At 48.0% G+C, this 26,146-nt stretch overlaps 2 protein-coding genes across 2 annotated transcripts in view; both read right to left on the reverse strand.

Annotated features, from left to right (window-relative positions):
- Nucleotides 1-228: 228 nt before the first annotated feature.
- On the reverse strand, nucleotides 229-23,973 carry LOC117873302 (antigen WC1.1-like). The gene is made up of 12 exons (XM_034762559.1): nucleotides 23,919-23,973; nucleotides 23,525-23,854; nucleotides 15,105-15,413; nucleotides 14,477-14,533; nucleotides 14,076-14,390; nucleotides 10,254-10,289; nucleotides 9,746-9,883; nucleotides 6,780-6,875; nucleotides 3,745-3,828; nucleotides 2,546-2,635; nucleotides 1,432-1,575; nucleotides 229-628 (listed from the first exon to the last, which is right to left on the reverse strand). Exons 1-12 carry the CDS (start codon nucleotides 23,971-23,973, stop codon nucleotides 480-482), a joined length of 1,803 nt encoding a protein of 600 aa, XP_034618450.1. The 3' UTR covers nucleotides 229-479.
- The window catches only part of LOC117873363 (scavenger receptor cysteine-rich domain-containing protein SCART1-like), a 29,686-nt gene continuing 27,463 nt past the window's right edge, over nucleotides 23,924-26,146 (reverse strand). Inside the window, exon 4 of the mRNA XM_034762695.1 lies at nucleotides 23,924-24,234. Coding sequence (XP_034618586.1) covers nucleotides 23,981-24,234 — 254 coding nt within the window. The 3' untranslated portion in view covers nucleotides 23,924-23,980. The remainder of the gene's footprint in view (nucleotides 24,235-26,146) is intronic.

Raw genomic sequence — 26,146 nt, forward strand, 5'->3', positions numbered from 1 at the left:
TGTTCTCTTGCTGGTGTCACACTTTTACCAAATGCCTGATACAACATTCAGTGTAAACCACCCCACCCCCTTCAAACAGCCGACCATACCAGAGGTGGCCCATCCTTGTCTCTTGGTTTGTTCAATCTCAGCCTTTCCCTGTGATGAGCCGTGGAAACTGCACAATTCATCGGGCAAGAAAAACTTACATTACGGGGAAGACTTTCAGAAAGGATTTAATAAGAAAAAGGCACAAATTGAACCTGAAGAAATTACAGGGATAAAAAAGCAGGAAACTTCCATCCTGGCCAATCAATGGGAAGTTACACAGAGGAAATTTGTGAACCTTTTCCCACTCGCATTTGAATTTCCTGCATCTTCACACAAATTCTATAGAAACCCCTGCTTTGTCTATCTACCAGGCAAGAACTGTCTTTGGGCATCATGCCAGAGGGAGCATTTCTCAGAGAAAGAGGCAAAGCTTTTACATCATCCCAAGGTTATTTGGTCCAATCACATTGTTCTGATACTGATCCCCCAGAGTCACCATGTCCCACGTCATCATAACTTGGGTCTCCAGGAGGCAGGAACAGGGTTTCTTTCTCTGTCACAGAGACACCTTCATTCCTTAGCGAGTGCAGACTCCAGCCTAAAATACAAAGGGAGACACATACAGTCAGTGGATCCATTTTATGGCTACATAGCAAGGGTGGAGTGCACTCTCTGGTATGGGTTAGAAAATGTTCCCTCTTCATTCTTCTCATTGGGTCCATGACAAATTTTAATCCATTATCTCTGTACATATTCTGGAAGTAAAATCCTTGGTTTCCAGACCACTTACAGTTGCCAAGTGAGAACTATATTCACCTGTCACTTCATGTACAAAACCCAATCACTTCCAGGAAGTAGCTGTTACTTAAGGGCATTGTATAATTCACTCTGCGCTAATCACAAACATAAGCACGTTGTTCTTATCAAGTACTAAGTAATGCACATTTGATTGCCACTCCATTTCCTCTGGGGTGGCTGGTGGTGTCTCTGCTCATGACACAATGGGGAAGGGAGATGTTGGCCAAGGATAATGGGCAAAGGATAATGGGCAAAGCCTGACTTTTACAGGAAGTGTCATGGGCTCTTTAAAATTTACACATCAGTAACAGGACTTTGGTTTATAAGATTCTGTCCAAAAGATACACGCACAGTAAACTGGTGGGAATCCAGTAATCCAGGGTGTGGCAGCCACACAAGGATTTGAATTTAGAGATTGAGGGACCTTGCTGCTTTTCCTGTCCCCACTGCAAGCACTGAAGCCTCTGCTTTGAGGGAAAGAAGAGAAGAGAGAAGGAGAGTTTTTCTCCACAGGCATTAGGTTGGTCAGGTATGTTCCTTTGCTGTGTAATGCACATTTCCACCCATCCCATTCTGTAGAGACACTGTGAAGTGCAAACTCACCTGTCTGTGAATCCCTGTTCCTGTCACTCACCCCAGGGCCTTCCTCATCATTCTGCCCCAAACTAGGGTCATCTTCAGGGTCAGACATTTCTCTGGCATCATCATAACCATCCCCTGGGACATCTCCAGGCAGGGCAGGGGCATCTGACATGAAGATGTGAAGTAATTAAGAGAATATTCACAGTGAAGACAGAATTAAACTACATGCTGCAGATGCACCAGCCTCACTGGTCCCTGGGGATCTCTCAGCACTTCCACCCTCATGGTGGTAAGAGAAGCCCTCCTCTGGAACCCTCAGATTGAGGGGATTTACAGATCATTGATTTGATACATTTCAATAGCTGGTTGTGAGGATCCTAGAGCTCCCAGATGACAAGAGAGACGGGGAGTTGTAGAAAGAGGTGACCGGGATCTAGTCCAGAGGGATTGCTCCACAAGGCATTTGGTTACAATAATTACAAATGTAAATGACTTGGAATTGTCTAGAGTTTGTTCCTGGCTTCCTAAATTTGATAATATTTTAAAATGTCTTTTCAATGTGTTCTCCTGATAAGGTTTACCCCATAAACTGCCATCAGTCTCCAATGCACTGACACCACTAGGAGCTGAGGCAGCTAATACGGGTCAGAAATGGGACTTTGGGTGTAAAATCTCTATGTCCCCCACCCCCCACACCCTCCCGTCACAGTGTGTCTGACACAGATGTATATAAGCTGCCATAGCTGCATGTCAGGAAAGGCTGGCAGAGAACATTGCTCCTATGTAAAGGTCTCTCCTTCGATGCTCCCTCTTTACAACTAGTGAGTAACCTTGGTGCTCATGACAGTGAGGGTCACAGGGCAGTGATCTGAGCCAAGTACCGTGTGGGCAGCTCCTGAGTAAACTGCTCGCAATGGGCCTCTGTCATGACCTAGGACATCACACGCTTCCCTACCCCTGGGCCTCCACACAGCTCTTATAATGCACCTGGTCAGTGCCCCCAGCGTTACGCCAGTAGACAATACTGGTGGGTGAACTTCCTGGTTTTCTTAACAAACCACTATTGTCCTACTGGAAATACAGTTATTTTTTCGTCAGGGTGACGTTGCTTCCAGGGGGCGGATTCACTGCTCACCTCGGCCGTCTCGAGTCTGGGGGACGTCGTTCAAGGCAGGCTCCTCCACATTATCATAATCCAGCTGAGACTCCCCCAGGGAAGCTCCCTCTGGAACAGCAAACACCACACTCAGCCCATGGCACCAGCAGCGTCTCTTCAGCACAGGTGACCCTTATAACTAGAGCTGTGTATCATGGCACGTGTGAGGGGAAGTCACAGGGGCCCATGGTGAGAAGGGCACAAGCCAGAGAACTACAGTGAAACAGGAGTCCCAGAAATAACTAGGGGTCAATCCTGTCCCTGCAGGATGCAACAGCAGTTCTTGTATGAGTTTCAGTGGGAGCAGGATCTGGGCTTGTGCTGAGATAACAGGTTGGGACACGGGCGCTGCCAGGCCAGAGCCGGCCTGTGTGAATTCAGCTGATCTCTGCAGACAGGTTTGAGTTTTCCTGTTACACTGGGGAGGGGGAACCTCCCCTCTGCCGGAATTACAGCTCCCGCTGGGAGGTCACTGGCCTGATCCTTTGTGAGCTCCTGCTCTCCACTAGCCCCTCAGGCAGCCCAGGGCTCAGCTTGGCAGCGCTCCAGCTTCTCAGCAGAACTGACTCATCTGCTCAGTGTCTCCTCCCCCAGCCACAGGCTAAACTCCCACAGGGCCCAAATCATGGACTCCCTTGAGAGCAGCTGGGGTAGAAATGCCACCACTTTTATAATTAGAGATGGGCCCAGGCCAGAAAGTTCAGATCCAGGGTTTTGCTTCAGCTTGTTATAGCAACAGGTGTCAGCTGCAAAACTGACATCAGGAGCTGGGGTCAGAATCTGCAAATCCCCCCACCAACAATGTTCTGGTGGGTTTGGATCAGTGAGTTGGGCTGAGCCCATCTGTAATTATAACACAGGACAATCTTCTCATCTCTCTCAGAGGTTAGAGACGAGCCCTGCTGGGCACTGACGCCTTCCACCCAAAGCAACTGACCCGTCTCCTCCTCACCTGGGGAGGTCACTGGGAACCACTCCCAGGGATATGTGCTCAGGAGATGGTCACATGTTCCCATCCTGAGATTCTGACAGAAATCCTGTTCAATGGGATTACACCCAACTGTGTAAAATGGGAACCGTGTGAGGGGAAATGGCTGCAACTGCAGGAAGCGTCATAGATATTCTGTTCTCTGTCCAGATTTGGGTCTCTCGGCCTGAGTCTGCCCCTCCCCCGTTACCTTGTTCTGATCCAGGATCGTTTTCCCCCTCGCTGTCCCCGGTGTAATACTGCAGCTTCATCACAGAGTCATCTGAATAGGAGACTGGAGAGACAAGAACCAGAAATTCATCACTGTGAGAACAGCCGAACTGTGGGACTGGGAACACATCCGGGGCCAGGAGCAGGATTTCCAGTCTCAGTCTATTCCTTCGTCTACAGGAGATGGTGACTCACAGCGACTCTGAGCGGTGAGAAGCTGACACAGACTCCCCAAGAGAAATCTCCATGTTATTGTGGTAAATGTAACTGAGGGGATGCTACAATCTGACCTGAAAGATGCTGGGGTGAGTGAAGGGCACATCTCTGGCTGCTGGTCCAGGGAAGTTCCACAATGGTTCTGGCCTCCTCAGCCACAGGGGGGACTCCTCCTTCTTAAGGGAAATACCCGCCTCCCCCCTGAATCAGTCAATCAGCTCTCTGGGGTGTTTCCAGATTAGGCCAAGACAGGCCCAAGCAGAATCTGTGATTCCCTGTAACCATCTTAAGCTTTCATGGGTGAATACCCACTTCGTCAGATGGATTTCCACTCCATACAACTAAATGCAGTGCCTTGCATGGTGTCAAGTATCAGAGGGGTAGCAGTGTTAGTCTGGATCTGTAAAAAGTGACAAAGAGTCCTGTGGCACCTTATAGACTAACAGAAGTATTGGAGCATAAGCTTTCATGGGTGAATACCCACTTTGTCATAGTAATATATCTTGTTGACTTCAGATGTGCCACAATCTGTTTGACTTTTGTTGCCAGTAACTGTATGATCTCATTTTGAATTGTTTTTCCAAGGTAGTGGTGTGTGTACATTTTTTGGGTGGTGACTCTTCTTAGATGCTCCTGGAGTACAGCATCAAACTCAGCCATCAGCTCCGCAGTTTTGAGGACGTTTCCATTGTTTGGCACATACAGCTGATCTGAAGTGCCACGCAGTGCTAGGTTTTGGGTAACAAGCATTCTCACAATGGCAATGAGCCTTTTCAGAATATTTTGCCAGTAAAGAGACTCTGATGCAATCTTCTCTTGATGCTGATCACCTATGGTGGCCTTTAACCTTAGTCTCATCTCAAGCTCTTTCCACTATGGAATGCTCTCTGGTGATTTGCTGCCTTCTCATGGCATGCCAGATTTCTAGGCAGATTTTTCCAGTCCTTTGTTCCTGTAGAACCCAATGTGGCTGGAACATTAGACTGGAAGAGTCTGCAAGAAAAACAGAATGCAGCATTCTGGGGTTTTGAGTACATAAGCCATGGCCTCTCCACTTTGTCACCATTGGGGATTTCACGCCAGTAATGTGTTGGATGGAAACTTCTATTTTCATTGTCTTTGGGGAACATGAAGTTTTTCACTTGCTGTGGCCCATGCAGTACAAAGAAGTCCCTCAGGCTACTGCTCAAGTGGATGCACAGTCCTGGATCATCTAGACTTAAGGAACTAAACTCAGCAGCAGCTGTTTCTTGCGCCTCCACCACACTCTTCTCTGATCTACACTTTTCTTCAGGAATGTGCATGGTTACATCCATTTGAGATGGAGATATGGATGCTGCAGTAGCTGCCAGGCTACAGGCTACTCTGGCTAACTGGAAGATCAGGCATCTCCTCACCACTCACATCCTCACTGGGGCTGGAAGGGTCACCGTGAACATTTGTGTCTATGTATCTCAGGAGAGCTCCTTCCTGCTTAGCTAGAAAAGCTTCCTTTGCTTTCTTTCTTTTTCTGAATGCTGCCCCAGAGGGGCGTTTTCTTCTTTCACTCATGACTGCTGTTCTGTGCCAGCTATAGTGGCTCTCAACACTCAATTGAAGGGGACAAATAAGCAGGCTGGTAGCAGGGCCTGAGTGAGGGAAGATATCAGCGTCTTAAGGGCCTAACTGGCTCCTACTACATCAGTTGACTGCCTGTTTTCCTCAAGTGGGTTCAGGGAAGCAGCAGGAAACAGGAAGCTCCCTGAGAAGCTGGTGTTAATCAGTCCAGGCTCCTGGGGGTGCTAGAGACGTACATAAGAGGCTCCTCCTCCTCTCTCTCCCTGCAGCTCCTGCTGTTTTCTGTTATTCCCTCTCACCTTTTCTTCTGCCTGCCTGTTATGTCTCTTGTGCCCTACTTCCTCCAGCACAGCACTCCACCATCTCTGTGCATCTGGAGCAGAGAGAAGACATATGCACCAGCAGCAGATGCAATTTTCTACACTCTGGGTCCTAGTGGCGCCTCCCCATAGTCCAGTGGCTGCGGTGGGAGGAGGGCACAGAACATCCCCTGCTCCAATGCTCCGGAGTAGTTTTCAAATGATAGTTTAGCCTGGCCCCAGACAGTCGCTTTCCTGACCCCTCTCTGGTTATACTCCAAGGCTTCAGGATGGGCAGATAGGATATTAACTATCCCTAGAATTGGGACTCACAGTGTATGGTGGGAAGGAAGCCTGTCTCCATCAGTCTATATGAGTAATTGCTGGTCTCATCACAGACCCAGCTATCACAGCTAGAGCTTGGCAAAAAAACAAGATGGTTTGGTTCTCTGGCCATTGGGGAAAAAAAACCAAAATAATTCCAAGATGGTTTTGAGTTGAGCCAAAAGTGATGTTGGAAAATTTTTGGCAAATGAAAAAGTAAAAAAAAAGTTTAATGTTGACTGAAACCATTTGGTGTTCTTTTAGACACTAGTTAATTTTTGTTGATTTGTTTTTTTTATAGATAAAATTAAAGGAAATTTCTAATGGAAAAGTACTATCAAATTGAAGAAAACAAAATGTTTTCTTTAGAAAGTGTTGAAATGAAATGAATTGTTCTGTGTGTGGTTGGAACAATTGGGTGAAATTGACAGGAATTTGTGAAATGTTTCAGTGTCTCTGAATCTGCATTTTTCACCAAAACATTTTGTAATGAAGACTTGTGCCCAGTTCCAATGACAAGCTCACAGGGCTGAAGCTGCAGTGATTTAACTCTGGGTCAGGGCCCCAGATGGAAAGGGCGTTAGATAGCTGCTCCCTGTTAAGAGTGAGACACACAGACCTGAGCGACTGAACATCTCCTGCTTCTCTCTCATCAGGTTATAATCAATCTCCTCGTACACGGCCTCAGAGAAGGGATCCAAGGGCCTTCTGGAACCTGAAAACAAAGGTCAGGGTTTGTACAGGGTCATTGAAACCAGAGATGGGAAACCCTATGGGATCATCCAGCCCCTCCCCCCGGGGCACAGTGCGAGCCTGAACCCTACAGCACATTCCCACTGCTGGAATTGAAATGAGCCAGGGGACAGGGTTTCTTTCCACAACAGCTCTTTGATGATGGTTCCCAGGGCTAGTTCGCTGTCTGGAAGCTTCCTCACATTCGTCTTAAATGTTCCCTTTTTAATCTCATCCCATTATTCCGGGCTATTCCCCTATGGAGCAGTTTAAATAATTATTACCCTATGATGCTGTTTATCAGCAAAATGGTGATAACATCTTTTTTTTTAAAAATTGAGTTTAAGGCCAGAAGGGACCATTAGAACATCTAGTCTGACCTCCTGTATAACAGGGGCCACTGCATTTCACCCAGATACCCCTAGGTTTGAGCCTAAAGATGCCCTTAGACTAAAGCATTTCAGTCTCAGAAGAATAAACTCTTGTGTGCCACGGGCAGAAAGCAGGAGTGACGAAGGTACCACCAATGCCCAAGGCCCCTGCAATGGCAGGGAACTGACTAGGTGAGAGATGCCTAGATCAGGGGTCGGCAACCTTTCAGAAGTGGTGTGCTGAGTCTTCATTTATACACTCTAAATTGAGGCTTCGCGTGCCGGTAATACATTTTAACATTTTTTAGAAGTTCTCCCCATAAGTCTATATATAATATATAACCAAACTATGGTTAGGGTTAGGGTCAGGCCGGAAAGCAGGCTGAGCAAGGCTGGAGATCCAGACCCCGGCTGGCAGGAGGTCAGTGGCTGGAACCCCAGATTGGCAGCTGAGGTGAGTGAAGCTGGCGGCTGGTAGGGCTGAGCAGGGCCGGAGGCCTGGACCCTGTCTGTCAGGGGGCCTGCGCTGGAACTCCAACTGGAAGCAAGGGGAGTGGGGCTGCAGAGGCGGGGACCCCGGCTGGCAAGAGGCCAGCAGCCGGAACCCCAGAGCAGTGACTGAGCGGCTCAGCCCACCCCCGCTCTGGGGTTTCAGCCGCCGGCTCCTGCCAGCCGGGGTCTCAGCCCGCTACCAGCCTGGGGTTACTTCTCCCAGGCCAGCAGTGGGCGCTGAGTGGGACCGGCGGTGGGACCCCGGCTGGCAGGAGCCGGCGGCGGAAACCCCAAAGTGGTGGTGGGCTGAGCGGCTCAACCCGTGCCACGTGCCATCAGAAACCAGCTTGCGTGCCACCTTTGGCACACGTGCCGTAGGTTGCCGACCCCTGGCCTAGATAATCCTGGCAGGCGATCCATGCTCCATGGTTCAGAGGAAGATGAAAATCCTCCAAGGTCCTTTTTTGCCAATCTGACCTGGGGGAAAATTCCTTCCTGATCCCAAATCTGACAATCAGTTTGAACCTGAGCATGTGGAAAAGATACACCAGACAGATATCTTAGCAAGAGGTATCTCTGAACCACCTTAGAGGACTGGTCCAGCCCATCCAGTGTCACAGCTCCCTCTGTAGCTAATGTCTGATGCTTCAGAAAAGGGCAAGAAACAAAGCAAAGCAAAACAAAACACAAATATGGGGGCTTCCCAGAATTCCTTCCTGACCCCTGCAGGCGACTGGCTGAAGCCCTGAACTATGAGGTCTGATTATAGTCATTGTCTTACTGCAAAGTAGTGAATGTTACGCGTATGTTAATGGCAATCCCGTTCTCTACCTTCTTTCCAAGGAGCTGGTAGCTAATGTTTGTGCAGTGTTTTATAGAAGTAAAATCCCCTACAAGTGCCAGCTTTCAGTTCAATACAATGCTCCTTGCTCCTTGTATAAAACTCCTTTCCTGCACTTCTCCTTCCTAAGATTGTCTTTTCTACTGGATCACTCTCTTCACAACTATTTACCACAGCTTGATTCCAATAGACTTTTTTCCTGACAATATTTCCAATTTCTCTAGGTTCCTTTTCCATGATGTCTCTACTCATGATATTCAGAACCCCGCCCTGTGACAGATATTGCAGCCCCAGGCAGTATCTTTTGGAATCACTGTATTAAATCTATGAATGGTTTATATTCTTCTGCATTTGGGAGGGGTACCACAGCTCCTTCAGGAAGAAAAAACAGTGGGGGTTGGTGGCTGGGTGGGGAGGAGGCATGATTAAGGTGAATCACTGAGATTGTAACAACTCCAGAAAGGTAACACCCTTCAAGGTGATTTACACAGACTGGTTCAAACTGGGTTACCAGAGCCCAAGAGACAAAGAAAGGCTTCTGGTATGAAAGGCTGAATTTAAACATACTCAGGGCCTTCATTTTGATTCAGCAAATGGGCAGGACCTTCTGACCATGGGGATCCCAACACTGAATCATTGGACAGATGGTGGTCTACCAGGTTGCTGAGAGAGAGCTGGCTGGTAACTTGTGACTGCTGGCAAATCACTGCTCATAGCCCTTGGGGAGAAAGCACAGCATGGGGGCTGGCTTGTGGGCAGACTAGTTTGCTGGGGGTATCACAGTGGAAGGCAGGGGGCTGTGCAGTATTAAAAAACCCTGGCCACAAGGAGGTGGGACAGGGGGTTCCCACCCAGAGACAAGTGATGGATGGATACCAGAGTAGGAACTCCTGGAATGGATTACTGGAGGGTGGGGGGAATACAGATGCAGCTTCTCTGAAACTGTGACACTCCCTAGCTAGTATCATCACCAGATTTCATGGCTGGGCTGTTCAATTGCCAAACAGTTAATAAAATAGTAAATGAGAGAGGAGTTACCAGACACCCCCGACCACCCCATGCAGCCCGGTATGACCCCTCACCCTGATACCCTGCAGCCCCCCTGCTATTGCAGAGGCATTTCACACAGTGACACCAATAAGGACCCACCTCTGCGCTGTGCCCTAGCACTTCGCACCTGCACCCCGAGGATGATTAAGACCAGGCAGAGCAGGGCCCCCAGGATAATGCAGATGACCACAGGCACCGTGACTCTCCCACTGTCGGTCGAAGGGCGGCGCGGAGGAGCTGGATGGAAATGAACAGGCAAAAGGGAGAGATTATCCTGTGAGAGTTGGGGGGCGGGGCAGGGAGCTCCCCAGTTACTCATTGTAGGGACCAGGACAGCAGGGTAATGGGCTGGGACACAGTCTCTGCTCCATGGGGGCAGCTCACAGGCTGCTGTTTAAATCATGGGCTCTGCCCTGTCAGCTGGAGCCAGAAGACAGGAATCCTCTGGCTCAGCAGGGCCTGCAGCTCCCACCCGGGTGTCCTTCCCCCTCAGATGTCACAGGCCATGGAAAGGAGCTCCTTCCCTCAGGCTGCAGCTTGCAGCTCCTCCTCTGTGACCCAGCACCAGGGAAATTTAACCCTTGATGGGACGAGGGGGATGCTTTACCTGGGGTATTTGGAGAATCTGTCCTCTCTGTCACACCTGCAAAGGGAAAGGGAGAGAGTTGGAGTCTGGAGTGAGGGTGAGGTGATGTGTTTGTTCCTGGGGGGAACCTCACCTCTGAGAGTCCCTGGTTGTCTCCAGCTGTCACCTCCACAAACTCCCTCACAGCAGCACAGGGCCTGTTTGTTAGTGATTTAGGGCCCAAGTCCCTTGTGCTCTGTGTGGTGATGAGCACACGAGTAACAAACCAGCACACTGGGTCTGTGATGGATGCAGGGTTATGTGGGCTGATGTCTGAGCCAATCTGACTCCACAAAGGTTCCACCCCACAGCATCCATGATGCTCCTAGGGTGACCAGATTGCAAGAGTGAAATATCAGAACACATTGGGCGAGCAGGGCGGGGGGGAGCAGGGAGAGGACGACAACGACAGACACAGGTGCACAGAGCCATGAGAGGGGGCCCTAGGAAGCTGCGAGAGGGGTTGTATGGCCCCTGCTGCAGCCCTCACCACAAGCCACAGGGCAAGGACACCTATTGAATTCAATGAGAATTTTGCGTGTGAATTGATGTATCTAGTTCTGAGATTATAAAGCCAGAAGGGATCCGGTGATCACCTGGTCTGGTATAGCACAGACTTAGAACTTTCCCAAAATAATTCCTAGAGGATAGTTTTTAGAAAAAGCTTTTAGAAAAACACCATGACCCTTAGTATATTGTTAATCCTTAATTACTCTCACCATTGAAAAGGTATGCCTTATATCCAGTCTGAATTTGTCTAGCTGCAACTTCCAACCGTTGGATCATGCTCTACCTTTCTCTGCTAGACTGAAGTGCCCATTATTAACTATTTGTTCCCCATGTAGATACTTACAGTCTATAACCAAGTCACTTCTTAACCTTCTTTTTGTTAAGCTAAATAGATTGAGGTCCTTGAGTCGATCACTATAAGACATGTTTTATAATCCTTTAATCAGTCTTGTGACTCTTCTCTGAACACTCTCCAATTTATCAATTTCCGTCTTAAATTGTGCACCCCAGAACTGGACACAGTATTCCAGCAGTGGTTGCACCAGTGCCAAATACAGAGATAAAATAACCTCTCTACTCCTGCTTGAGAGTCCCCTATTTAGGCAGCTGGTCACCCTATTTCTGTATGCATTTCCCCAGGTTTTGTTGTAAAAATCAAAACTGAACTGCCCCAGAAATTCTGGCATGTGGAATCATCATGAAACTCGCATGGCTCCAACCCTGCCGATGAACCTTTAGATCCACTGCACAGACTTCTGCCACTTGAGTTAATGGAGTAAGTGATGGCAGAGGCAGTAGGTTGTCATCCTATATGTGATAGATCAGTTCTATAGGGGGATGAGACACTTTTTGCCACTGGGTTTCACAGATATCTGCTGACAGAAGAAGAACTGTGAAACTCAGGAATCCTGGGTCTATTCCAGGCTCCTGAATGGAGTGGTCTCTAGTAGTCAAAGACCCTTCTTCCCCGTCCCCTCCAGTCTATGTCTATCCTATTGCTGTCTAACCAGCCCCAGCTCCTCATCTGATTTCAACTGCCCCCCACTACCACTCTGGATTCCTTGTCCCAGTTTCCTGGTCCTGTGTCACTCTCTTCTCTCCCCGCCCCCATCCCTCAAATGGGATGTCCGTTCCAGACTGGCAAAATTATAAGGCTTCCCAACATTTCAACACTTCCCATTCTAAATTTTCGGTTGCTTAACTATAGGCTAGCTCTGCCTACAACAAAGCATATTCAGAACCTCTGATTAAAGGGATTATAAGTGTAGCAACCTCCATCATAGCTAGTCACCAAAGATTGAACCTGAGCCATCCAGACTTAAAAGCATGAGCTTCTACTACTTGAGTTCAAGATATAACTCCCTTAGCTGGTAGCTATACAGTTATCCTCTAAAAATCCACCAGAGGAGGGCACAAAACACATGTTGGAGAGTGAATTACAAAAGTGCCAAATATTATTATTAGACCTGCAATACTTTTCACAATGAACATCAGCGGGGGATAAACTGGGAGTTTAAGAATATTTGGAAAACAATTTTAGAATAACATTCAGTGCTGTGGTTTAAAAGAAAAAAAACTGTTAAAACTCATAACTTAGCAGTATTCAATATTTGAACAAAAAAAAAAACTTCTAGGAGCTATGGGATACAAGTTAAGAATGTTGAAACAGGAAGATGTTATGCTTAGTTACCACTTGGGCAAGGCAGCCTGCTATGTAATACTTGCAAGATTTCACTGTAATGTTTTACAATATATAGCAGCGCAATGCTGATTCCATTGATATTGTTGAGCAATTCATGCTGATTTTATTTCAGCCCACATCTTAATAGTTTTGAACACTATAGATCACTATTTTCAGCTCAGTTGGTCTGAACATGCAGAGCTTTAAAAATGTTATGCTCTAAACTGTATATTAACTACAGATTTATAAACCTGCATGTCAGCGAACTGTGTGCCACTACTACTAGACAGTGCCACAAGGCAATTCAGTGTGAATCACAGAAATGTAAGACTGGAAGGGACATCAACAGGTCATCTAGTCAAACCCCTGCACTGAGGCAGGACTGAGTAATAACAACACTAGACCATCCTTGACAGGTGTTTGTCTAACCTCTTAAAAAACTCCAATGACTGCTATTCCATAACCTCTCTAGGTAATTTGCCCAGTGCTTAACTACCTTTACAGTTAGGAAGTTTTTCCTAATGTCTAACCTAAATCTCCCTTGCTACAATTTAAGCCCATTGCATCTTTTTCCTGCATGTCCTGAGTGGGACGGGTGTGGGTCCAGGCAGTGGGATTCGGGGGAGGGAGGTCGAGGAAGTCAGTGGGTGTGTGGGGATGGACCAGGGGAAGCAGGGTGGAGGAACTGAGGGGGGCAGGACTGGGACTGGGGGAGTCGGGGGTGCTGAGGGGGATGGGACAGGACTGGGATGGGGGGAGTAGGGTAGGGGCTGAGGGGAGCATGAATGGGACAGGGTAGAGAGAGCTGTGTAGAGTGGGGCGGGGCGGAGGAGACAATGGGGCGGGGCTGGGCTGGGGAGGATCAGGGGGTTGGGGAGCGGGACAGGGTCTGGAGGGGATGAGACAGAGGGGAGCAGGACTGGAATGGGGGGAAGGTGAGGGGGTGGGACAGCAGGGGGAGCGATGGGGGTGGGATGACGGGAGAGGCTGAAGAAGAGATTTGAGGTAGGGCAAGGCTGAGGGCAGTGGGTTGGGGGGAGCAGGGGGACTGTGGGGGAGGCTGTTGGAATGGGGGCAGGGACTGAGGGCAGTGGGTTCGGGGTGGGAGGTACAGGGGGGACTGCGGGGGAGGCTGAGGGAACAGGGTCAGGGTGGGGGCTGAGGGCAGTGGGTCGGGTCTACGCTGGCACCTCTCAGCATTGCTGTGCCGGGTGGCAGACTTGCGCCAGCGCTACCCTGGTGATGGAAGAGTCCTCAGTGCAGATTTCATGACACAGACCCTCCTCATCACTTCAAACCTGGCGCTGCTCTGGTCAGTCGCTAGGCTCTTGTCACTTTCAAACCCATGCAGGGTATCTGGCTCTTTTTCAGTTCTCAGGTTAAGAAAAGCCTCTGCATTTTGTGAGGGCTTCAGCATTCACTTTCCTACTTGACAAACTGTCTGCCTGACACATTGCTCCCAGGGCATTCATCTTTATTCATTATCGGCAGGTCCATCAGATTAACGAGCAACACAGGGGGAAGCAACACAATGGTGTCAAGGAGTGGGTGGGCTGATCCATCCTCCTCCCTGAAAATTACAGCATGTAGCAGAAACATCTCCTGTCACTCACCTGAACAATTCACGGCAGCATCTTCCTTATGATCACAGTTGCTCTCACCCCAGGGCTTGGCAGGACAGTCCCAGAGAGATGACTCTGTCCCTCTGCAGTTCACCTTCTCCACCCAGATGGGACCAGTCCCCTCACCGAATGCAGCCTCGCCCAGGGCAGATACAGCAGATCCACAGCCCAGTTGTTTACACACAACGGTAGCATCCGCCATGTCCCAGGAATCATCACAAACTGTTCCCCAGGAGCCACGGTACCAAACCTCCACTCTCCCCGAGCATCTGTCCTTTCCTCTCACGATGCGTAACTTCTCCCTGTCTGGAAATGCAGAAACCTCACATGTTACTGAGACAGCTGGGAAAGTCCTCAGGGACCAAGAGGGAGACAGTGAGAAGCAGAGATACCTGTGCAGCTCGTAGAGTTCGGGCATTCAGGGTTCTGAGTTGGTTTTGCTTTTTTTCCTATGGAGAGAAAAAGCCGAAGTGAATGCACTAGGTTGTGTGTGTGATGTGGGAGTAGAATTTATCTGTATTTTCAATCCCTAATTTCAGCACTGTATGAACTGAAATGTGAAGTCTGGGTCATTTCATACCAAATTAATTTGCTATTCAGCTATTACTGAGACACACAGGCCAACATACACACAGACTTGTGGGGGATTCCAGTCTTGAAGCGATCTGCACAGCCTGGGCCCATCTCTGAATCTTCATCCCAAAAGGATTAATAACCACAGAGCTGCCTAATGATGGTCTATAGGGAGAGGCTTTTCTTCGCTCTCACACTATCTTAGCGCACTGTGTAACACGGGTCTCTTTTATAATTAATTGATTAACTTCCATGTTTGTTGTTAATCCGAGAAATGCTTATTTATATAAAAGACTGTGAAAATATGTTTGCATCTTGTGTTAAGAATTTACATCTGCCTACACTGAGATGTGAACAACAACAAGTTCTATCCTAACCCTTCATTTAATTGAACACATCACATACATGCATGTGTGCACGTGCACATGCTGGTAGTTTCAGAATTACCAGTGCAAGAAATATGGGTCTCTTCTGCTCGGTTATCACATGACTTTGGATTCCAATGGTCTGATGGGCACTGCCAGAGGGAGCTGTGCTGCTCACTGCATGCAATGTGGTCCAGCCATGTGGGACCCTTTCCATATTCAGATCCTCCTGAAATAGATCCTCCGTCTTCACAGTTCAGCTGTTTGCATACAATTGCTGCAGTGACTCCAGACATCTGATTGGAGCAAACACTGCCCCACGTCCCATTGTAGAAAACTTCCAGCCGCCCTGCACAGTCACTGTCGCTCACCAGCCTCAGATCTGTGAATTCTAGAAGCAAATGCACAAAAAGGGAATTTAAATCATTTGATTCTGAAATTAACTGGGGTGTGAAGAGTGAAATCCCAGCGATTGCTAACAATCCTGTGCATCATTCTGCAGAAGCAACTGCTAGAGAACCACTCCAAGAATGAGATACTCTTTTAGACACCACAGACCCCTTAGAAATACAATGGGCATCTCTGGAAGGCCACCATTTACCAGCAGCTACATACAGATTGTCATAGATAAAGGTCAGGAAGGATTGTGACATTGGCAGGCCAGACGCCAGCTCTTGCCCAGGCTGCAGGCCTTAGCTGAGAACTGACAATCTCGTAGCTGGAGACCAGACCAGGTCACTTTTGCTCAGAACAGATATTGGTGTTTTAAGAATGTATTTTGTGCTTAAACTCTACAAAATGGTGGTTAGTTGCTGCAGGCATTAATCTCACTTGTAATATCTGTTGTCCATGATACAAGAAAATATGTAAGTTTTGCTTTATAACTGAAAATGCTGGCTCTGAACTTGTGAACTCAGGCACAGGAATCATCCCCCACCCCCCATCCATCCCCAAGGACTATCAAAACCAGATGGGCCATCAAGGATCATCACAATACAAAGGATTGGTTAATGGCCTTATCGCACCCATGGAGCAGTACGTGCAGACGGCCTCGTCCCATCGCTTTGAAGGCTGGAAGAGGAAAATAAAAATAGTATATATGAAGATGTTTCATCTTTTTGGCTGTTTGAACTATGACAGGGCTAGAGACACCAAACTGAAGCCAGAGACCCCAAGGGGTTACCTCTGGGTCAGCGCTGAAGGACATTTGGAATTGACAGATCACTACAACTCTGTCACGCCTAGGATGTAAATGGTAACTCATTTGTGTGTAGATGGTTGCTTGCTTTAACCTGTAAATAACCCTTTTATTTCTTTTTTCCTAGTTAATAAACCTGTATATAGTTTATTACAGGATTGGCTACAGGCATTGTCTTTAATGTAAGATCCAGGGTACCAACTGGTCTGGGGTAAGTGACTGGTCTCTTGGGACTGGAGCAACCTGAATGTGATGTGATTTGTGGAGTAAATGATCAATTATAACTAAGTCCAGTTTGTCCGGGTGACAAGATTGACTGGAGAGTCTAAGGGGACTGTCTGTGACTCCATGGTAAGATAGATATAGTGATCCAGGACTAAGTTTCCTCTAAGCTGCACGGCCATGTGTCCACACAGCAGGCTATCAAGGGCCGCATAGGCACTCAGTCACAGGGACCTGGGCTGGAGAGGCACCTCTTTCCCAGCCCCGGAGTTGCTGTGGCCGGGGACTGGCGCCTCTCCCCTGGCCCCAGCCCTAGATCTGCCATGGCTGGGGAGAGGCACCTCTCTCTTGGCCCCGGAGCTGCCGCATCGGGGAAAGAGGTACCTCTAGGGGCTGCTAACAGGAAGTTTCGCAAGGGAGTTCGGAACGGGAGTGGGAAGGAGGCAAGGTTCACTTGCTGTTCTTTAAAACCTGTAAACTAAACTACATTCAAAACTTCTTGATTTAAACAAAACCCTTTCATTATCTATATAGCTGCAGGAGACAATGCAGGCAGAAGCCTAGCAGCAGAGTGGGGGCTATCCAGTTTATTGCACTGAGTGTAGCATGTATGATTACCTGCCCCGTGGGCGGGTGGCGTATGTGCATTCAATGCAAGGAGCTCCTGGCCCTCAGAGACCACGTACGGACTATGGAGGTCAGGGTGGCAGAACTGGAGGAGCTAAGGGAGGCAGAGGGGTGTTGATGAGGCTTTCCGGGACACTGTAGAATAGTCCCACCTCCGGTCAGACAGCCCCTGCGCTGTTGAGAAGGATGAAAAGCCCAGGGAAGCAGGGCAATCAACGGGAGCAGAGGGAAACCTTCCCATAGTTGGGACCGTCCTTCCAGATGGTATTAGGGTATCCTCTCGCACTGAGGATATCTCTCCCGGGGAGGGATCTCCAGTCATTAGAAAAAGGCAGGTGTTAGTAATAGGAGATTTGATTATTAGAAACATAGATAGCTGGGTTTGTGGTGACCAGGAGAACCATATGGTGACTTGCCAGCCTGGTGCGAAGGTTGCGGATCTCTAGGGGCATCTGGATAGACTTATGTGTAGTGCTGGGGAGGCGCCGGAGGTCGTGGTACATGTAGGTACCAATGACATAGGGAAGGGTAGGAGAGATATCCTGGAGGTCAAATTTAGGCTGCTAGGGAAGAGACTGAAATCCAGGACCTCTATGGTGGTTTCTCAGAAATGCTCCCAGTTCCACACGCAGGGCCAGGTAGGCAGGCAGAGCTTCAGAGTCTCAATGCATGAAAGAGATGATGGTGTAGAGAGGAGGGGTTCAGATTCATTAGGAACTGGGGAAACTTTTGGGATGGAGGGAGCCTATACAGGAGAGATGGGCTCCACCTAAACCAAAGTGGAACCAGACTGCTGGCACTAAACATTAAAAAGGTTGTAGAGCAGTTTTCAAACTAGGAGATGGGGGAAAGCCGACTGCTGCAGAGGAGCACGTGGATCGGACAGAGACTTCTCTTAGAGGAGAGTCTATTGATAGAGATTCTCTAGTTATTAGTCAGGAGGAGAGGATACAAGAGGATAATGTAAGGGCCAGATCAGATGATAAACATTCACATAAAAAAGAATCTGACACATCATAAAGGGGCAGACAAATAAACAGTGACAAGTTGTTAAAGTGCTTGTACACAAATGCTAGAAGTCTAAAAAATAAGATGGGTGAACTAGAGTGCCTTGTGATAAAGGAGGATATTGATATAATAGGCATCACGGAAACCTGGTGGACTGAGGCACTCAATGGGACACAATCATTCCAGGGTACAAAATATATCAGAAGGATAGAACAGGTCGTGCGGGGGGGGGGGGGAGGGAGTGGCACTATTTGTAAAAGAAAATGTAGAATCAAATGAAGTAAAAATCTTAAGTGAATCCACATGTTCCATAGAATGTCTATGGATAGTAATTCCATGCTCTAATAAGAATATAACATTAGGGATCTATTATCGACCACCTGACCAGGACAGTGATAGTGACGATGAAATGCTAAGGGAAATTAGAGAGGCTATCAAAATTAAGAACTCAATAATAGTGGGGGATTTCAATTATCCTCATATTGACTGGGAACATGTCACCTCAGGACGAAATGCAGAGACAAAATTTCTCAATACTTTAAATGACTGCTTCTTGGAGCAGCTGGTCCGGGAACCCACAAGGGGAGAGGCAATTCTCGATTTAGTCCTGAGTAGAGCGCAGGAGCTGGTCTAAGAGGTAACTATAATAGGATCACTTGGAAATAGTGACCATAATATAATAACATTTAACATTCCTGTGGTGGGAAGAACATCTTGACAGCCAAACACTGTGGCATTTGTGGAACTATGCAAAAATGAAGGGGTTAGTTAAACAGAAATTAAAAGGTACAGTGACTAAAATGAAATCCCTGCAAGCTGCATGGATGCTTTTTAAAGACACCATAATAGAGGCCCAACTTCAATGTATACCCCAAATTAAGAAACACAGTTAAAGACCTAAAAAAGAGCAACCGTGACTTAACAGCCATGTAAAAGAAGCAGTGAGAGATAAAAAGGCATCTTTTAAAAAGTGGAAGTCAAATCCTAGTGAGGTAAATAGAAAGGAGCATAAACACTGCCAAATTAAGTGTAAAAATGTAATAAGAAAAGCCAAAGAGGAGTTTGAAGAACGGCTAGCCAAAAACTCAAAAGGTAATAACAAAATGTTTTTTAAGTACATCAGAAGCAGGAAGCCTGCTAAACAACCAGTGGGGCCCCTGGATGATCGAGATACAAAAGGAGTGCTTGAAGACGATAAAGTTATTGCGGAGAAACTAAATGGATTCTTTGCTTCAGTCTTTGCGGCTGAGGACGTTAGAGAGATTCCCAAACCTGAGCCGGTTTTTGTAGGTGACAAATCTGAGGAACTGTCACAAATAGAAGAGTCACTAGAGGAGGTTTTGGAATTAATTGATAAACTTAACAGTAGCAAGTCACCGGGACCGTATGGCATTCACCCAAGAGTTCTGAAAGAACTCAAATGTGAAATTGCGGAACTATTAACTATGGTTTGTAACCTGTCCTTTAAATCGGCTTCTGTACCCAATGGCTGGAAGATAGCTAATGTAATGCCAATATTTAAAAAGGGCTCTAGAGATGATCCCGGCAATTACAGACCGGTAAGTCTAACGCCAGTACTGGGCAAATTAGTTGAAACAAGAATAAAGAATAAAATTGTCAGACACATAGAAGAACCTAAATTGTTGGGCAAAAGTGAACATGGTTTCTGTAAAGGGAAATCATGTCTTACTAATCTATTAGAGTTCTTTGAAGGGGACAACAAAAATGTGGACAAGGGGGATCCAGTGGACGTAGTGTACTTAGATTTCCAGAAAGCCTTTGACAAGGTCCCTCACCAAAGGCTCTTATGTAAATTAAGTTGTCATGGGATAAAAGGGAAGGTCGTTTCATGGATTGAGAACTGGTTAAAAGACAGGGTACAAACGGTAGGAATAAATAGTAAATTTTCAGAATGGAGTGGGGTAACTAGTGGTGTTCCCCAAGGGTCGTAGGACCAATCCTATTCAACTTATTCATAAATGATATGGAGAAAGGGATAAAAAGTGAGGTGGCAAAGTTTGCAGATGATACTAAACTGCTCAAGATAGTTAAGACCAAAGCAGACTGTGAAGAACTTCAAAAAGATCTCACAAAACTAAATGATTGGGCAACAAAATGGCAAATGAAATTTAATGTGGATAAATGTAAAGTAATGCACATTGGAAAAAATAACCCCAACTATACATACAATACAATGGCTGCTAATTTAGCTACAACAAATCAGGAAAAAGATCTTGGAGCCATCATGGATAGTTCTCTGAAGACATCCACGCAGTGTGCAGAGGTGGTCAAAAAAGCAAACAGGATGTTAGGAATCATTAAAAAGGAGAGAGAGAATAAGATAGAGAATATATTATTGCCTGTAGCAGGGTGGTTACCCGCTCCTGCCCCGAATGGTTTAAAGACAGCCCTGGGAGAGGGCTGGGGCAGGGGAAAATCTACTAGGCTGATTGGGGAAGCAGCCGCAGCTGGGCCACACCCTAAGCAGGCCTGAGCTGGCCCTATAAAGACAGGGAAGCCAGGGGTAGACACAGACTCTCTCTCTCTGCATTCAGAGAGAGAAGGGCCTGGCTGCAGGGAGCTAGAGACAGGGTACCTGAGTGGAGCAGGCCTGGGGAAAGGCAGAGGAACTGGGGAACTCCAGCCTGGAATTCCCCAGGCTGCGGCCTAGCATTGGGCTAATAGTCACTGGGGGTTGCAGAGGGCAGCCCAGGGGTAGGCAAAAGCCGCAGGTCCAAACCCAACCTTGCCTGTGATGAGTGGCGTATACTGCAGACTGCCCCAGGGAGTGGGGCTAGATGGTGACTGGCAGTAGCCATACACTGAGGCGAGGCGAGGTGGGGTTAGTGGGTGGGGGTTCCCCTGGGTGGGGAGACCCAGAGTGTGGGGGTACTGCCAGAGGGGCAGCACCCCAGCTAAAAGGGCACTGGAGTGCAGGGAGGGACACGGGGGCCAAGCAGTAGTGGATCACTGGCCTGCAGAGGGCGCTCCTGAGCTGGGATGAGCTAATTCCCATGGACAATCAGCAGGAGTCAACTCCCTTACATTGCCCTTATATAAATTGATGGTACGCCCACATCTTGACTACTGCTTACAAATGTGGTCTCCTCATCTCAAAAAAGATATATTGGCATTAGAAAAGGTTCAGAGAAGGGCAATTAAAATGATTAGGAGTTTGGAACAGGTTCCATATGAGGAGAGATTAAAGAGGCTAGGACTTTTCAGCTTGGAAAAGAGGAGACTAAGGGGGGATATGATAGAGGTATATAAAATCATGAGTGATGTGGAGAAAGTAGATAAGGAAAAGTTATTTACTTATTCCCATAATACAAGAACTAGGGGCCACCAAATGAAATTAATGGGCAACAGGTTTAAAACAAATAAAAGGAAGTTCTTCTTCACACATCGCCCAGTCGACTTGTGGAATTCCTTGCCTGAGGATGTTGTGAAGGCTAGGACTATAACGGCATTTAAAAGAGAACTAGGTACATTCATGGAGGTTAAGTCCATTAATGGCTTTTAGCCAGGATGGGTAAGGAATGGTGTCCCTAGCCTCTGATTGTCAGAGGGTGGAGATGGATGGCAGGAGAGAGATCACTTGATCACTACCTGTTAGGTTCACTCCCTCTGGGGCACCTGGCATTGGCCACTGTCGTAGACAGGATACTGGGCTAGATGGACTTTTGGTCTGACCCACTATGGCCGTTCTTATGTTCTTATGTTCCCCTGGTCCCAGGCTGCTGCAGCAAGAGAGGGGGGGAGTCCTCTCTTCCTGCTGCAGCACCAGAGCAGCCTACACCCTAAACCTTCATCCATGGCCCTACCCCACAGCCAACACCTCCAGCCAGAGACCTCACCCCCCGTACTCCAACACTCTACCCCAAGCCCTAAGCCCCCTCCTGCACCATGAGGCCCTCATCCCCGGGCCCACCCCAGAGCCCTCACCGCTAGCCATAGCCCTCAGCCCCCACACTCCAACCCTCTGCTGAGCCCTGAGCCCCCTCATGACCCCAAAACCCTCATCCCCGGTCTCACTCCAGAGCCCACACCCTCAGCCAGAGCCCTCACCCCATGCACCACCACCCTCTGCCCCATCCCTGAGCCGCCTCCCACAGTCCAAACCCCTCAGCCCCACCGCACCACACATCACCTCTATACCGATGCACATAACATCATTCATTCCAAACATGGATGTGAAAAATTAGAGGGAACATTGGTCCAGGAGTTCACATCTGTTACTGTCTTGGTTAAATCTACTTATAGACACACCACCAGTTTGGGGTATTGCCTTGTTTCTCACCATCTGCGCTGAGGTGGGCACTCAGTGCTGTGAGCCACTCAAAACAGCGTGATAGTTTGACCTTCTGTAAAACAGCTACATAAAGCCTAATAACTTGAGTCTGACTTAAGCATAGCTTCCAGAAAGGCATCCAGTCTAGACAGGAAGACTTTAAGATATGCAGAATGCACTATTTCCCTGGTAGGTTTCAGAGTAGCAGCCGTGTTAGTCTGTATCCGCAAAAAGAACAGGAGTACTTGTGGCGCCTTAGAGACTAACAGATTTATTAGAGCATAAGCTTTCGTGGGCTGCATCCGAAGAAGTGGGCTGTAGCCCACGAAAGCTTATGCTCTAATACATTTGTTAGTCTCTAAGGTGACACAAGTACTCCTGTTCTTTTTGCATTTCCCTGGTAGTTTGTTCTGATGGTTAATCACCCTCCCTGTTAAAAACCTGGGCCTTATTTCTGATGTGAATTTGTCTGGTTTCAGCTTCCAGCCATCAACTCTTGTTCTGCCTTCCTCCATTAGTTTAACGACCCCTTTAGTAAGTGTATGTTCTCCTTGTGACGGAACTTATGCACCGTAATTAAGTTACCTCTTGATTGTTTTGATAAGCTGAACAGATTCAGCATCTTAAATCTCTCACCGTAAGGCTTTTATTCAAGCCTTCAGACCACTTTTGTGGCTCTTCCCTGCTCCCTCTCCAATTTTTGTTGACATCAGACCTGGACGCAGTATTCCAGTACCTGTCTCACTAGTGCCACACACAACAGTAACATTTAATCCCCAATCCTATTCACTACTCCCCTGTTTATACATCCAAGGTTCGCATTAGCCCGTTTTGCCACACAGGGCATTGGGAGCTTATGTTCAGTTATTTCTCTACTAGGACCCTACATCCTTTTCAGTCGCTGGTTTCCATGATGCTGTGTCCTTCAAATACCTGAGACGCAGCATTCTAACATTAGGGAAATCTTGCAATATCTCCAATACCTCTGGGTAGGAGCTGAGGACTTTCTAATGGTGACCCTGGTAGGTAGTTACAAAAGGGAAAGGGAGGCAGAGACAGTCAGGGAAAGTATCATTCTCAGCGATCTCCTTAAACATCTGCTCCCTCCATTAAATCCCCTGGTAACACGGCTCACAAGAGCATTCACAGAACAGACCTGAGCAGAGAACTCCCGCGTCCTCTTTGTGTCTGCAGTTGTGCTGGCCCCAGCTCCCGGAAGGACAGTCCCAGAGATTGGATTCATTCCCAGAGCAGTTCACATCATCCAGCCAGATCTGCCCGGATCCTTGCCCATAATGAGCAGAGACAGTTGCATTGATGGCATGTCCACATCCCAGTTGTTTGCAAATGACATTGGAGTCTGACAGATCCCAGTAATCATCACAGACTGTCCCCCAGCTGCCATTGTAATAAATCTCCACTCTTCCGGCACAGCGACCTGCCCCATTCACCAGTCTGATCTGCCGGCTCCCTGCAGGGATAGATCCTAGCTGTTAATATGTATTTTCCTACTGAACAGAGAATGTTTGTGAGATTTGGAAATGAATCACCTGAGCAAACAACACCAACGTCCTCAGCAATTCCTGGCTGGGCTGCCTCAGACATGGATTTGTCAGAGATTCAGACAAGTTTCATTTCCTGTACACTGGACACTTCTCAGCTCCACGGGGCCCGTTCCTCGCTCAGACTTAGGGGGGTTATAAGCTTTCTCAGCGACTCCGCACTGGAGTTCCCTGCACACCACGCTGGCATCGTTCATGTCCCACTGGTCATCCAGCACTCTGCCCCATGCACCACGGAGGGAAATCTCAACTCTCCCATCACACCGGCTCTCTCCATTCAGCAGTCTGAGTGATTCAGAGCGACCTGGGCTCAGGAGAGATGGGAAATACACTGAATAATAGTCTCTGTTATACATTAGAAATAATACAGAAGGCACATGAAATTATGGACTGTTTCTCAATAAGAAGGTATAACCCAGTGATCAGAGTGCATCACAGTGTTAAAGGGAACAACCTCTGTCAGAAGACACTTATTCTTTTCACTCTATAAGTGGAAGGTGCTATAAGGATTGCAAACCTCTGAGCTTGACAGAAGGGCTTGCTAGCAGACCCTGTAAATGAGTGAGTGAGGGAATTCCTGCAGATTACTGATTGGGAAAATAGTCTCTGTGGGGGGTGGAATGGCTGCTGAGGTTTTTAGTCACTTTATCCAGTCTTAAATGCCTGGAAGCCAGTGAATAGTGTCTGAACAAGCACTTAGCAGGTGGGTTGTGCCTGGTTTAGGAAAGTTTGCCTTGAGGGAGTTTGGCCAATGGAAGAGCAGGGTTCATGGTGGTCAGGAACAGCTTATTGTTGGTAAGTTCCCTTAGTTCCCTCTGAACTTTGCTTGGTAGCTGGCAAATTTCTTGGTTCCCCTGGGTGTGCAGGAGCTCCCAGTGTGAGATAGTTCCTGGCACTGGTGGTTCTGACGGGAGCTGTCCCCTGAAGTGTGGTGTCATCTCTGAGCCCAACATAAGATTCCAGCTGATCAATTCACACCACACTAAGCAGGTTGTGTGTGGGGCAGGGAAGGGACATTCTCTGTTGGTGAATATTGTGACTTCCTTGGGATGTGAATTTCAGTCTTTGCGTGTGTCTCAGAATCAGTGAGTCCTACAGCAAGGTGGTAAGTTAGGAATTACTCACCGAGTTCAGATCCAGATGCAGCCAGGAGAGACTGACAATGTTAAAAGACAAGCAGCAGAGTCAGTGCAGGGCACACCCACTGGCTGTGTCAGGTCCCGATGCCGAGAGGAAAGGGACGCGGCTGAGCTGACGGACACAGAGCCAGGATCGGGAAGGCTGGGTGGAGCTCGAGCCCCAGCGGGACCCCCCTTTACCCAAAGGGTAAACCTAGGGTGACCAGATGTCCCGATTTTATAGGGACTGTCCTGATATTTGTGGCTTTTTCTTATATAGGTGCCTATTACCTCCCACCACCTGTCCAATATTTCACATTTGCTATCTGGTTACCCTAAGCACGCCCCGCAGCCTGTGTGCCCCGGGCAGCCTCAGCTTCGGGTGTCGACTGGAAGGGGTGTAGGGATGCAAGCTCCCCGTCTCTCCTGACCCCTCCCCAGGGCACTGGATCCCTCCTGCACCCCTCCCTTTGCCCCTCCCATCACTGCCCACCCCCAAAAGCTGGGGCCCACCCAGGTTTCCTGTCTTAGCTATGCTACTAGTGTAGTGTGAGGGTAGAGAGTAGATTTGGGGCTTTCCAAGGAGGCTCATGGATATAACTGGTACCACAGCCCCTCAGGAAGGCCAGATGGGATCATTGCAGATGGAGCTCGTACGGAAGGGACCAGGTGTTTTTTCCTTAGAAGGGATTCTCCTTCCAGCAACTGTAGGGAGAAATCAGCATCTTCATGTGCTGAGGAGTTCCCTCCGAGAACCAGGGGATGGGCTGGGTAGCTAGTTAGGAGAGGCAGGTCAGGGCTGCAGGGAATTCAGTTAGGAATGCAGGTAGCAGCATCTGTGAGAAGCAGGAGAACAGTGAGGTGAATTGCCCCAAGGTACAAAGGTATCAGCTGTAAAGAGGAGAGTAGACATCTATTGAGAGTGCTGGGCAGGGCCCTATAGGCTTAGTTATGCTGTGTAATTGCATCAGTGACACTAGAGTCTGTGGGAGACAGTTCTGGAAGCTACGTGTGCATTCTTACGGAGAAGGTTGAAATTCAGGGCTTCTGCCTCATTCACTTTAGAAACTGGAAGGCCTGAAGAGAATGAGCAGGGGA

This window comes from Trachemys scripta, chromosome 1 (assembly GCF_013100865.1).
Source record: "Trachemys scripta elegans isolate TJP31775 chromosome 1, CAS_Tse_1.0, whole genome shotgun sequence".
Classification (NCBI taxonomy): Eukaryota; Metazoa; Chordata; order Testudines; family Emydidae; genus Trachemys; species Trachemys scripta.